This window comes from Hemitrygon akajei, chromosome 13 (assembly GCF_048418815.1).
Source record: "Hemitrygon akajei chromosome 13, sHemAka1.3, whole genome shotgun sequence".
Classification (NCBI taxonomy): domain Eukaryota; kingdom Metazoa; phylum Chordata; class Chondrichthyes; order Myliobatiformes; family Dasyatidae; genus Hemitrygon; species Hemitrygon akajei.
Genome location: NC_133136.1, coordinates 32,751,800 through 32,767,429, shown reverse-complemented (window position 1 = coordinate 32,767,429; position 15,630 = coordinate 32,751,800). Strand labels below are relative to the sequence as shown.

General features: G+C 39.3%; 1 protein-coding gene across 1 annotated transcript in view; it reads right to left on the bottom strand.

The window, feature by feature from the left end:
• Positions 1 to 15,630, bottom strand: part of atp8b5b (ATPase phospholipid transporting 8B5b) — a 145,105-nt gene that overhangs the window by 112,607 nt on the left and 16,868 nt on the right. Inside the window, exons 2-3 of the mRNA XM_073064367.1 lie at positions 4,299 to 4,382; positions 1,114 to 1,172 (exon numbers count right to left, since the gene is read on the bottom strand). Of these exons, the coding sequence (XP_072920468.1) occupies positions 1,114 to 1,172; positions 4,299 to 4,341 (102 nt within the window). The 5' untranslated portion in view covers positions 4,342 to 4,382. The remainder of the gene's footprint in view (positions 1 to 1,113; positions 1,173 to 4,298; positions 4,383 to 15,630) is intronic.

Below are 15,630 nucleotides of genomic sequence, written 5' to 3'. Positions count from 1 at the left end.
TAAATAGTTAAATTAAATAAGTAGTGCAAAAAATAGAAATAAAAAGTAGTGAGGTAATGTTCAAGGGTTTAATGTTCATACAGAAATCGAATGGCAGAGGGGAAGGAGTTGTCCTTGAATCATTGAGTGTGTGCCTTCAGGCTTCTGTACTTCCTACCTGATGGTAACAATGAGAAGAGGACACGTCTGGGTGGTAGGGGTCCTTAATAATGGATGCTGACTTTTTTGAGGCACTGCACCTTGAAGATATCCTGGATACGAAGTCTACAACGACTCTCTGCATCTTACTTCAATCCCGTGATGTATCTGTTCCCCCCCCCCCCCACCAGACGGAGATGCAGCCAGTTAGAATGCTCTCCACGGTATATCTGTAGAAACTTGCAAGTGGTTTAGGTGATATAACAAGCCTCCTCAAACTCCTAATGAAATACAGCCACCATCTTCCCTTCTATATAGCTAATCGATATGTTGCGTCCAGGTTAGATCCTCAGAGACGTTGACACCCAGAAACTTGAAACTGCTCACTTTCTCCACTTCTGATCCCTCTATGAGGATTGGTGTGCGTGTCCCAAATTGTTTAATAGATCAACTATTTTGGAAACCAATATTATGTACCCAAAGGGAATAAGGAACACATGAACTCCTTAGGCTCGAATGTAAGCTAGAAGGAATCAAAGTCGTGTGCATTTCAAGATCTGTGAGATTTAAAGATTAACAATGGTTTGCCGTACCCATGAATATTTAATAAAAACTTAAGGACAGACAGAGAGAGGGGAAGAAACACAAAACTCTACTACACCACCATGCTTGAACATAAATGCCCTCAGCATGAAATGACATGTTGTGTGGTAGCACACCAGAATCTCATAAAAAATTAGATATTTATCATGTACCCAGCCTTCAGCCACAGCACAATTATCCTTAACTGCAAGGATATCAACAAGTCAGATATTTGATACTACAAATTATAAGTGTGAACATTGCTTTACACCCAGCAGATAAGCAGCATCAAACCCAGGATATTCCCTGTTCTGTGACAGACTGCACCATACTAGGTATATGTACACTAAGCCATCAAGGGGTATGATGGGAATTTTAAAATTGTTTACTCACCACATATTGAAAATTCATATTGAAATTTCTATCATTTGCCTTCAAATACCTCTCCTCCTCTATAAAATACAGGCAAATATTTATGTTAATCACACATATATAATTGAAGAAATTACTTATAAATTGGTGTGAGAGTCAATTGGACAATTCTATCAAACCACCACAAGCAATTTGGGCAAACAATTTCCTTCACTGATATAAGAGTCTTTGATGACATATGTGCTTTACTGTGGTCCTAATTACTCACTTGTTTCTATAAATTCATTCCAAAAATAATTGTTGTTTAAAATAAAAAGGTCAAAATAACTGGAGCATCAATGACCATTTATAACAAAATTATAATAACTTAGAAACATAAAAAGCCTACAGCACAATACAGGCCCTTCGGCCCACAATACTGTGCCGAACATGTACTTACTTTAGAAATTACCTAGGGTTACCCATAGCCCTCTACTTTTGTAAGCTCCAACTTACTATCAGATATTCCGAAATGCCAGTGGTTTGGAATCTGGTTCACCAGATGCTGATTTCTGTGATCCATCAACACACCGGGGCTGTGGTTCCTGTTATCCCTTTGACAAACTGGGGCCCTAGTTCCTGAACTCCCACTTACACACTGGTCCCTGGTTTAATATTCCCAGTAACATGCTGGGACTTCAGTTTCTGTGCTCTCATTAACACGCCGGGACCCCAGTTCTTCTGCAACTTTTAAGACCTTAAAGCCCTGGTTTCCACATTCCCTTAATAACACCAGAGTCACAGTTCCCTAGTTCCCTTAAACACAGAGCGATCCGTGTTCCTAAGCTCCCCTGAAACTTAGTATCTTCTATTTCTCACTCCCTTGAAATTTACAAGGTGTGCGAAAACGTACACTATTCTACTGTGAAATATTGAAGACAAAAATGTAAATTAAAAGCATGCTGAGGCATTAAATGGAATGGTCCACAAAATCGGCCAGAATGGCACCTCCAGAGTCAGAATCAGAATCAGGTTTATTATCACCGCCGTGTGATGTGAAATGTGTTAACTTAGCAGTCTTGAATATATTCTATTACTTGAGTTTTACTGTACTGAACCAGTACACATTCTGCCTTGAGTACAACTATGTATCTTGGCAATCCTACTTCCTGTTTCTATCTGTCTTTATATCATAAAACACAAAAAAATTGCTATAAATGGATTTTAAAATGAACTAAAGGATTAGATTTAACAGCATTTATAAAGATTTTATTCCCAATAGTTTCACAATTACTAAATTTTAATAAGGTTTTAATAAGGTGGCAACAATTAATAGTGTTTAGTGTCTCAATTATGTTTCTTTATGCATTTTATAAACCTTACATAATTCCTTTGATACTGGGTCACAAATCCACTTTTTAAATAATTACAAAGAAACATAAAACCCTGATACTCTGGCATCATCAGAACTTTGGTAATGTCAGAATGGCTAATATTCCTGACTACGACATGATATGTTACATTTTGTTTAGATGTTACACAATAGTTGTGGTGAATTACATATACCTGTCTGGACATGCCCCCCCCCCCCCACCCACTCCTGTGGCTCCTCCCACTGACCGTGGCTCCTCCCACAGACCCCGGTATAAAGGCGATTGGAGGCACTGCTCCTTCCTCAGTCTCCAGGATGTTGTGTGATGGTCGCTTGCTGCTGACAGTGCTTTCTTCCAGCCAATAAAAGCCTACCTTAACTCACGTCTCCAAAAGTTATTGATGGTGCATCAATAGTATCATAAATTTTACAATTAATCAGGTGAGCTTAAAAGCAGTGGCTGAAATAGGGTGCAAGTAATTTTTTTTAAAAAGAACGGGAACAGGGCCCTACTGAGTTTAAAGGGAGCTTGGTGAACGAAGCATTGCTGAGGTTAAACAGAACATGGTAAAAAGAACCAGATGATCTAGATATCAAATTATCAGATTTTCTAAAATTCATTGTGAATATTAATTCTATTGTATTATAAATAATTAGACGGAGAAAGCTTTAGGGATATTAAATCTGATATTCAAATACAAGACAAATGCTATTGAGGAAGATGTAAACACACTATGTGAGCCATTCCATCAATAAAACTTTTCCACGTACCATAGCTACAAAACAGAAGTGTGTTCATGCTGGGAGTGGAACTCTGAAGACACACAATTAGCTTTGTTGCTTGTGTGGTCTGGCTCTGAACTTGGTGACAGGTGCACACATTGCCGTGCAAGTCACAACACCTACACATTGATAAGGCAGAGGTACATTCATTGGAATGCCCTGAAGAATTATGCAGAGTTGACACCCCTGCATGGTGATGCACACTGGCTTCAGCAAGCTGAAGGTCTCCTCAATCATGACAGCCATGGTTCCATTCTATGCATGTGGTGCGTGAATGTGTTAAACTAAGCAGCCATGTCATGGCCTGCCTGAAGCGTCATTGATGGCTATCCACGGACTGCTGCTGAAAGATTGGGATCCTTCTTGATCCAGGAATAGATGTGGTGAGTACAAAGGAAAATGCATGCAATCACCGGCCTGACTCCACTGTGACCCTGAATTTCCTTGTGATGATGTTGATAAGCCACCATTACTAAGGCAAAAGAGAATGAAATGCAGTGATCTCTCACTGAACGAACAGGGCTCACTAACACTGCATAATAACCGGCTTGATACAATGCCACTGTAAGCTGCCAAAAGTTGCAAAAATCTCCGGCCATTTGTCAAAGCCCCCTTAATAGTCATAAACAACATCTGCTCTGTTCTGACATTTGGTTTAAGGTACACATTTCTCAGCTTCATACACTATACAAATTTGCAAAGATTGGGTCTCAAGAGAACACTGCTATTGTCCTATCACAACCCACTGAACTGACATGCCTTCCCATGCAAAGCAATTGTTCCAGGTCTATTACTTTTCATAAACAAATTTGTGTAAGTTGGAATGATCTATGATCGGCTGCATGAATAAGTAACAGAAACTGATTCAATTTCAAAGCAAATTGGAAGTATTTGAGGAAAGAAACATTTGTGGAGTTTACAGACCCAGCCCAAGCTCCATCAAATGAACTGTCTTCCATGCTCTAGGATTTGAAATTCACATTTTAGTACAGAGACTTGGACAATTGGAGTTTTGTGGTGTACATGTTTTTAAAATAGATTCAACAACTGCTGAGGAAATTTTAAAACTTACCTTGGTGTTTGGGCTTGGTACAGTTTAATCCAAATAGTGACATTCCAAATGTTTCTATGTAAGTGCTCTACTTCCATGAAATTCCTGTTAAAGGAAAAGGGAGTAGTTAACATTACTAGATGCTGAAATCATGGATCTGTTACAATTAATTCCTTCACCCCTCCTTATTTTTTTAATTGTCCAGCCGGTTTGTTATGACCACAGTACTTGCAATTTCCGTGATTCTGAAAAATAATCTGTGATAAAATGCTTCCTCTCCACTTTGGGAAAAGCTTCACTCAATATAATGGGAATTAGACAGCCATTCCTGTATAGTGCACTACATCCATATTATGAAATGTAAGCTTCCTTTAAATAGATATGCATTCTTGTTAACAGTATGCTAAATAGATAAAAGAAAAAATACTAAATTCTTCACTCTTTTCAGATAAGAATTCTTATTGGCTTAGCCTCTCAAGGTTTGTGAGTATCAACAACAATTTGCCAGCTTCACTGTCTTTTGCTGGGGTGCCTCCATGGTTGTATGAAGCACCAGAGGCTGTTCTTAAATTATTTGAAAGGGTACAGAAAAATACAGAAGTGATTTTAAATCAAGATATAGTTGAATCTTATGTAAATAATAATTTTATGGATATTTACAAATATACACAGATGCTTCAAAAATAGTAGATTAGGGGTCAGATTGGTGGTGCCTGATTTTAACATTAAAAAGCAGGTGAGGACAAACGATGATTTATCAGTGCCTACAAGTGAAATGACAGCTGGACTTTGCAGTGGGAGGAGGAAGTGAGACCAATGAGAGTTGTAATATTTTCTGATTCAAGCACAACAATCAGGAGTCTAGAAGATTTAATTCAGTGACAAGACCAGACGTTATGTGTGAGATAATACAGACTTTACTTATACTTAAAATCTGGGCCTCAGTATATGTTTGATGTGGATTCCAGCACAGGTTGGTATTAGAGGGAATGAGCAGGTGGATACGTTAGCAAAGAAGGCAATCAGACAAGCAGAAGTGGACATTCAAATAAATTACAGTAAAGGAGAAATTAAAAGCATTATTAAAAGTGAAATTTATAAAATGTGGAGAAAACAATGGGATGAATATCTTTATAATTTCTGGAAATAAGTGGGATGGTCGAGGGATGCAGGAAAGAGCAGGAGAGAGGAGGTGATAATATTGAGATCTGAGGTTTGGGCACTGAAGGTTAAATGCTACATTGTTTTTAATGAAGAAACACAATAATAGAAGGTGTGAGTATTGCAATTGACAAGAAATGATTGAGCATGTACTGTTGAGGTTTCCAAGATATAATCAAGAGAGGGAATGGTTGATCTTAAAGTTATCATAGACAACTTAACATTAACAGTATTTTTCAGAAAAGAACACAGGATTCTTGCTTAAAATATACAGTGCAGTTCCTTAAAAACAGAGGCCTTTTTTTTAGAACTTGATGCAAATGTAAAGATATAGGATTTAGATATCCTGACCCACAGGAGGTGGAGTAATGCACCTTAAAGCTGTTGGCCAACTGCCATAAAACCTCAGCAAACATAGAAGAGTGGTCATAAGAGCAAAGACAATCTGTTTGAGAATGCACTGTGATAATATTGGAAAAGAAGTCCAGGGAGGGCAGGTTTGGGGTTTTATATGGAAAATTTAGGGAAGTTAGAAAACTCTTGTATGGTGAGGTGAAGGCTGGAGCTACTGACTCTGAAAAGGCAGAATTATCAGCAAAAACATACGTCAGAGTACATAGTTCAGCCAATTTAAATAAAGAATAGAAGTCTTATCGAGAAACAACGTTGGCAACAATCCACATATTGCTCAGAAAAATAGAATGTTCCAGTCCCTGCTTGGATGTTGAATTTACCTTGTTTGTGCTTAGAAGGTCTATTAATGGTGGTGGTTAGACATCACCTGGGAAAGATGATATTTGTTATAATACGTTTGCATGGTTATTGGGTTTGAAATGTGTGTTGGTTTTGGAATTTTTTTCATACAATATGAGTTGAAGGGTGACTTAGCGGTTGTTTTCCCTGTATTGAAATTGCTTTTCCTGTATTGTATTAGCGGTTGTTTTCCCTGTATTGAAAGCTCAGATCCTTCCAGTTCTAGACCTATTTCACTAACTTCACAGGTATGTAAGATAATAGAGCAAATGGTCATAGCAAGGCTTTCCTATTTTGTGGAAAGTAGCGGAAAAATAGCTGCATACCAATCAGGATTTCATAAAGGGAGAATGATGTGGACTCAGTGATACGTTTGGTGTCTGTTATTCATAAAGCCCAATTTAATGAAGAATCAGTGGTAGCAGTTTTCTTTGATGTAGAAAAACAATCTTAGGATATGTAATGGACGCAAGGGTTACTGGTCTAACTTGAAAAGATGGAATAGGTGGTAGAAGGTTTAAATGGATTGATGAATTTTTATGTGACAGGAAGATACAGGTTAGGGGGTGAACAACATTTTTTCAGGAGCATGAGATAAAGAATAGAACTCAGCAGGGGAGTGAGTGTGTGTAGCCCACTCTTTTTAAATGGTATGATTAATGATATCTTCTTAAACATTGGCTCAGACATTTCCAAATCTTTATATGCTAATGATGATGCAATGTGAAAAAGAAGCAGGAATATAAATTATGTAGTTTGGAAAATGAAGGCAGCTATTAATGAAGTAGAAGAATGGGGTCGTTGGTGGGTGTTTAAATTTTCTGTGGTAAAGACTCAAGTTATTTGCTTTTCTAAAAGGAATATTATACCCACAATTGATCTTGGGTTATGCAGTAAATCTTTTAAACAAGAATCAATGGTAAAGTTTATAGATATGTGGATGGACACAAGGCTGACATGGATGGTGCATGTGAATAACATTCTAGAGAGGTGTAGCTTTATATGCTCTTATTGGGGTGCAAGTAGGTCACTTATACAAATATACATTGCTTTAAGCAGATCTGTCTTTGATTATGATGTGTTGCTTATGGGTCAGCCTCAACAGCAGTTATAAAGCCCCTAGATAAAGTTCAAGTTCGAGCATTGAGATTACATTGTGGTGCTATTAAAAACTGAATTCCCAATTTCAGCATTACTGGTAGAAATGGGTGAATTACCTTTATACCTTCACAGGTTACAGATAGCAATAGTTTATTGGGTTAACATAAGAGGACCATAGAGTTAGTCATTCAATATTGGCAACATTAAGTGTTGGGAGCTCCGCATTTGTAAGGTCTTCAGTTTTGAGTCAAAGGAAATGAATGGGCGCAAAATCTTGGGATATTCAACGTGGAATATGGTCCCTGTATACCCCTTTCTGCCACTCCTCATGGCTTTTCCCTTTGCTTGTGGTTGATTTAAGCCTTCAAGAAAAGATCAAGATGAAGATTGATTGTATATCAGTGGATCAGGTAGTTCAGCAATATACGTAAGGTTGATATTATGGTTTATAACATATCTATACAGATGGTCCAAAAGAACCATTGACAGGTCATTCAGCTGTTTTAGTTTATGCTCCAAAGTTTTGGGGGGCTATTAAGAAAAGGTTATCGGACAAAGTATCAGTATTCACTTCTGAGATGGTTGCCATCATTTTAGCCTTTGAATGGGTTGATGAAGTATGCCCTGATTATGTACTTCTGTGCTCTAATTTATTTTCAGTTTTGACCTCTATTAAAACCAATACTTCAAATTATAGGCCAAACATTCTTTTAGAGATTGAACAACATCTGCTAGAGCTGCAGGGTCTAGGCTTGTGTATCCATTTATTCTGGGTCCCTGCCCATGCTGGGGATGATGGTGGCAGACCTTCTAGCCAAGCGATCACTAAAAATTAAGGATGTTAATGTAGTAAATCACAAACACAAGAAAATGTGCAGATGCTGGAAATCCAAAACAACACACACAAAATGATGGAGGAACTCAATAGATCAGGCACCACCTATGGAAAAGAGTAAGCAGTCGATGTTTTAGGCCAAGGCTTCAACCGTTTACTCTTTTTCATAGATGCTGCCTAGCTGCTGAGTTCCTCCAGCATTTTGTGAGTGATGTTAAGGGGAAGAGAAAGCCATTATTTAAAAAGTCTATTCAATCGCTGTGGCAACAAAATTGGGATAAGGAAAAGAAAGGGTGGCAGTTATATTGGTGGGAGCTCAGCTGGAAAATGGTTATAATAGGAGAGAAGAAGTTATACCTCCATATTTACATACTTGACATACTAAGCTGAATAATTCCTTGTTCCGAACTAATATGCATAATATGGGCATTTGGATAGAGTGCACTTGTCAAGAAATGGTGCATTTTGAATGCAGATCGTATGAAGTGCAAAGGAAACTCTGGGACACGGTTTAGGATGGATAATTTGTTAAGCTCTCACTGTCATCGTAAAGTATACAAGTGCATATTTGACTTTCTAAAATTTATTAGACATTTTGATAATCCCTGAGTTTTTTATTGGGGGAATTAAATGGGGTGTACTTCCTGCCTCTTTGCTCCACACTCCAGCTTAGTAGGGAAGGTAATGCACCTAACATTGGTCTGCCAATTACCATTAATTATCACTAGGAGGACAGAGTGGTCATTGCTGGACTGGGCTGTTATTAGAGTGGTGAGGTGAGTCTTTGATGTGAAGGAATAGAGTAAGTGACCCACATGTGGGAGGGGGTGTTAGAGGGGAAATCGGTGAGAGTGACAGCCAGCTGAGTGGTATGTTCTTCTTGCAAGATTTAGAAAGTCAGGGCGTCTTCTAGAGTCCCTAATTACTAAACCTGTGAAAATGCATCTGACTGCAGCTCTTTGCACATTATGGTAAGGAGCTGGATGAAATCCAGATCAATTGGGAGGCTGAAGGCGATGGTGGACAGGAGCTAGAGACTGTGAGGAAGGATAGGCATAATGCAGTCACGGATGAGTTAATGTGTGAAACATTAAGAATAAGGATGGTGGACTTAGAGCATGAGCATGGATTTTGATGTTGTGTGTGTGTGGCCATTAAGAGATTTGGCTGTTGCAATCAGAATCAGAATCACCTTTAACATCACCAGCATGCGACATGAAATTTGTTAACTTAGCAGCAGCAGTACAATGCAATACTTAATACAGAAGAAAAAAAAAACACAGAATTAAATAATAATAAAAAATAAATAAATAAATTACACTATATGTATATTGAATACATTAAAAATTATGCAAAAATAGAAATACTACATATTTAAAAAACAAGGTAGTGTCCAAGGGCTCAATGTCCATTTAGGAATCGTATGGCAGAGGGGAAGAAGCTGTTACTGAATCGCTGAGTGTGTGCCTTCAGGCTCCTGTACCTCCTACCTGATGGTAACAGTGAGAAAAGGACATGCCCTGGGTGCTGGAGGTCCTTAGTAATGGATGCTGCCTTTCTGAGACACTGCTCCTTGTAGGCTAGTACCCAAGATGGAGTTGACTAAATTTACACCCCCTGCAGCTTCTTTTGGTCCTGTGCAGTAGTCCCTCCATACCAGAGAAAGAGAGATGCATCTTGTTAGAATGCTCTCCACGGTACAACTATAGAGGTTTTTGAGTGTATTTGTTGACATACCAAATCTCTTCAAACTCCTAATGAAGTCTTTCCTTCTTTATAGGATTGGCTGCTTAATGTTCTGGGGCTTAGAAGTTTCAAAAGAGATTAGAAGTGAGGTTAAAAGTGGGGAAATAGCATTGCTAATGAGGGATTCCGGTGGAGATACATCTCCCAAAGGATGTGTAAAGCATTCCTTCCCTCCACTAGCTGCAAGTCACCCCTGTAGCACCTGCTTAGGCCCCTCGATCCAAACCATGTGAAAACATGGGTGCAGGTGGTGAATGGTCATATGAGCAGCCGGTACACATCACTAATCTTAGTTATGCGACCATGGATGCCAGACAGGCAATCTCTGAAGAGTATTGGTGAAGGCTGGGGTCACCCATCTTGTAAAGACATTGCCCAGAAGAAAGCAATGGCAAACCACTTCTGTAGAAAAAAATTGCCAAAGACATTCATAGGATATAGAATCGGCATAAAATATAGAATTGAAGGCTAAAATAGTGTCATTTGAACAGTGGTATAGAACTCAGCAACTTAGCTGAAGGTTTATACATAGAATATGGGTGATGTGTGGTAACTTTTCTGAGAAATTCTCATGCAATGGGCTCCACTCACTCCCGTTCCCCGGATGCTGGCTCTCTAAGAGTATACACTATCTGTGCATGTGGATCTTGCATTAGTCACTGGGGCTAAGTCAGAATGAAGATGGACTCTTCACGATCTACCTGGTTGTGATCTTGCACTTTATTGTTTACCTGCACTGCGCTTTTTCAACAGCTTTTACCTTTAACCTGCATTGTTATTGTTTTACCTTTTTCTAGCTCAATGCATCGTGTAATTTGTGTAAACAGTATACAATCCAGCTTTTCGCTGTATCTTGGTACCCGTGACAATGATAAACCAATATCATCTTCTTACTATACTTGTGAAATGTTCTGTGTGAAAGCATCATGAATCCAGCTTTTCAGGATGGTAACATACAGGGACAATATTTTCAGAGATAGTGTGAAAATTATAAAATTAAGAGTCATCTCTCATATCAACAGCTATTAAAGTGATAATTCTCAAACACCTCCTCAAGTAGTGGGGTTGGTTGAACACAATGGTGGAAACCATGCATGTTTCACAGATATCCAAATGGGTCATTCAATCAAATAAACACCATGCCCCCCCCACCACATACATACACTGCAAAAGTAATAGAAGATCTTACATGAAACATCAGATATCTTATCCATCACAGAAAGACAAATAGTCATCTTTGGCTACTCAGGTAAAGCAGGGTCTTTGAACTTATGTTCATTCCAGTGGGCCTGTTAGACTTTCTCCTGCATCTATGGTCCAAATGGCTTCTGAAATGTGCATATACACTTAAATTTTTACAGCAGCATCAAACATATATTGCATGCTGTTGCCATTGCCACCAAATGTATGAGCAACAAGGTTATAATTTCCCCAGTATGCATTGCTCTGAAGCACCAATCACATCTGGCATGCGCTTAAGCTTCAAACCTGTTATGTTGCCCAGAAATATCATCCCTGGTGAATTAAGTTTTATCTGCATTTAGGCTTGACTGTAGGTGGAAGTAATGCAGACCAAATGGAGAAGGGAAGTAAAAGAATAATGGCACCAACTGATCTATTTCTGAGCTTGATTGCAATTCTTTGCTGCATCCCACAAGATACTATTGGGCTGAATTTTTGCCTGTTAGAGTTCGTTATTAACATCGCGCTTTCCACAATCTAAAAATGCACAGAAGTAAATAATCCTGGGTTCATTTGAGATGCTGGTGTATTTATATTGTAACATTCAGTGTCTTGTGTCATTGTGTAATATTCACACATCAAAGTAAAAGGCCCTTCAGCCCATTGTCTGAACTGGCATTGCACAAGCCTTCTGAGACTTAGTTGATCTGGACACTACTTAAAGATGAGTCTTTGCCTCCACCACTGGCTCAGGCAGAGCATTCCATATGCCAAGCACAATATGGCTGAAAGTACTCATACTCTGAACCCTTACCCTAACACAATGTCTTATTGTTCTGAACATCTCTACTTTGAGGAAACATTTCCTCCAATCTACTTTGTATATGCCTCAAAAAGGTTCTATGATCTGAGGAGAACAAAGTCAGCCTAATCTATCCAATGTCCTCTCATAACTGAAATCAGACCATGAGATACAGGAGCACAATTAGGCCATTTGATGTGGAATGTACTGCTGGTGACGGTGGTGGAGGCGGATACAATAGGGTCTTTTAAGAGACTCTTAAATAAGTACATGGAGCTTAGAACAATAGAGGAATATGCGGTAGGGTAATTCTACATGGTCAGCACACATTGTGGGCCGAAGGACATGTAATGTGCCATAGATTTCTATGTTCTATGGCCCATCAAGTCTACTCTGCCATTTCATCAAACCTGACCCATTTCCCTCACAGCCCCGATATCATGTATTTTCCCTGTAACCCTTCAGGCACTGACTAATCAAGAAAGTATCAACCTCTGCCTTAAATGTACCCAATGACTTGTCGTCCACAACCACCTGTGCAAAGAATTCCACAGATTCACCAATCCTCGGCTAGAGAAATTCCTCCTCATTTCTGTTCTAAATGGACATCCCTCTATTCTGAGGCTGTGCCATCAGGCGCTAGACTCCCCCACTGTAGCAAAAATCCTATCCACATTCACTCTATCGAAGCCTTTCAACATGCGACAGGTTTCAATGAGATTGCCCCCCTCATTCTTCTGAATTCCAGTCAGTCCAGGCTCAGAGCCATCAATCAGTCCTCATATGGAAACCTTTTCATTCCCAAAATTATTCTCATGAACTTCCACTGAACCCTCTCTAAAGTCAACATATACTTTCTTAGATAATATGTCCAAAGCTGCTCACAATACTCCAAATGAGGCTTTACCAGTGCCTTATAAAGCCTCAACATTACATGCTTGCTTTTATATTCTAGTCCTCTCGAAATGAATGCCAAGATTGCATTTGCCTTCCTCACCACCAACCCAACATAGGAATTATCCTTCAGGGAATCCTGCCCGAGGATTCCCAAGATCCTTTGCACCTCTGATTTTTAAATATTCTCCCTGTTTAGAAAATAGTCTATGCCTTTATTCCTTCTACAAAAGTGCATGACCATACACTTCCTGACACTGTATTCCATCTGCCACTTCTGTGCCTGTTCACCTGATCTGTCCTAGTCCCCTGTAGCCTCGTGTTTCCTTAACACGACATGACCTTTCACCTATCTTTGTGTCATCCACAAACTTGGCCAGAAAGCCATCGACTTCCTCATCCAAATCATTGACATATAATGTAAAAGGAAATGGTCCCAGCACAGACCCCTGTGGAACACCGCTAGTCACTGACAGCCAACTAAAAAAGGCTCCCTTTATTCCCACTCTTGGCCTCCTGCCAATCAGTCAATGCTCTATCCATGCTAGTGTCCTTCCAGTAATACCATAGGCACTTAACTTCTTAAGCAGCCTCATGTGTGGCGCCTTGTTAAAGGCCTTCTGAAAATCCAAGTACACAACATCAACCGATTCTCCTTTGTAAATCCCACTTGTTATTTCTTCAAAAAATTCCATCAGATTTGTCAGGCAAGATTTTCCCTTAAAGAAACCATACTGACTTTGGCCTATTTTATCATGTGCCTCCAAGTACCCTGAAACCATATCCTTAACAATCAACTCCAACATCTTCCCAAATACCATGCTCAGACTATCTGGCCTATAATTTCCTTCTTTCTACCTCTTGCCCTTCTTGGAGAGTGGAGTGACATTTGATTTATCCAGTCCTCTGGAATCATTTATTGATTCTTGAAAGATCATTACTCATGCCCTCATAATCTCTTTAGTCACGTCTTTTAGAACTCTGGGGCGCTCACCATCTGCTCCAGGTGATTTATCTACCTTCAGACCTTTCAGTTTCCCAACACCTTCTCCCTAAGTAATGGCAACTTCACTCACTTCTACCCCTTGATGTTCGTGAACTTCCAACATACTGCTGGTGTCTTCCACAGTGAATATTGATGCAAAATAATTATTCAGTTCATCAGCTACTTCTGTGTCTCCAGTAATACCTCTCCAGTGTCATTTTCCTCTTACTTTTTATATATTTTTTAAATCTTTGGCATCCTCTTTGATATTATTAGCTAGCTTACCTTCATTTACCTTCTTTATGACTTTTTAGTTGCCTTCTGTTGGTTTTTAAAAGCTTCACAATCATCTAACTTCCCATTATTATATGCCCTCCCTTTGGCTTTTATGTTGGGTTTAACTTCTCTTGTCCATGTTTGCATCAACCTGCTTTTGAATGTTTCTTCAGTTTTGGGATGTATTATCCTGTGCCTTCCAAATTGCTCCCAGAAACTCCAGCCCTTGTTGCTCTGCTGTCATCCTTACTAGAGTTCCCCTCCAATCAACATATGCCAGCTCCTTTCTCATGCCTCTGTCATTCCCTTTACTCTATTGTGATACTGATACATCTGCTTTTAGCTTCTCTCTCTCTTCAATTGCAGGGTGAATTCTAACATATTATGATCACTGGTCCCCAAGGGTTCCTTTACTAATCAATTCCAGTTCATTGTACAATCCAAAATAGCTGATCCCCTAGTGGGCTCAATGACAAGCTGCTCTAAAAAGCCATCTTGTAAGCATTCTACAAGTTCTCCCTCTTGGATCCATCACAAACCTGAAATGTTTTATCTCAGGTGATATCCCAGTGAATCTCCTCTGCATCCGCTCCTCTGCCATCATATCCTTCCTAGTGTGTAGCAGCCAGAACTACACATATAATCCAGATGTGGTATATCAATGTTTTATAAAGTCATACATAATCTCTCTATACTTGTATTCTATGCCCAGGCTAATGAAAACAGTATCTCATATTACCTTGTGTGTATTGCCACCATTGGAAATTCTTGGACTAGTAGTACATCTGGATCTCTTTTCACTCAGTACTCCTTTGGGTCCCACTAATCAATGTGCTCTATCTTTATTACCCTTCCCAGAGTGCATCACCTTGAACTAATTATTATTCATGCAGTATTATCAAGAGATCAATATCCTAATGCACTCTACAACTATCATTTTCACTTTCAACAATGCTACATCATATTTCAAGTCAGGTAAGCAGCCCCCCACTATCACACTGCCTCTTATTACTAAGCCAAACTTAGATCATGTTTGATAATTTGCCTTGGATCTATGGTACTAGTTTCCACATGGGGCCTTATCAAAGGTTTTACTAATATTAGTGTAAACTGTACTGCCCAGTCAGAGCTATCTTGGATTAATCCTGCCTTTGCAGGTGTTAAATAATTCTGGCACTCAGAATCTTTTGCAATAACCTCTCCACCAAAACTCAAAACTAATCAATAAGCTTCAAGACCTAAGCCTCAATACTTCCTTGTGTAACTGGATTCTTCACTTAAAGACCCCTGGCATTTAGGATTCACAACAACATCTCCTTCACAATTTCCACCAGCACAGGTGCACCACAAGTCTATATGCTTAAGTCCCCCTGCTCTACTTGCTTTATACTTATGGCTGTGAGACTAAGCATGGCTCCAAAGCCACATTTAAGTTTGTTGATGACACCACTATCGCTGGCTGAATCAAAGGTGGTGAAAAGTTAACATATAGGATGGAGATTGAAAATATTGCTGAGTGGTGCCACAGCAACAACATCTCACTCAGTGTCAGCAGGACCAAGGAGCTGATTATTGACTTCAGGAAGAGGAAATTGGAGATCCATGAGCCTGCTCTCAC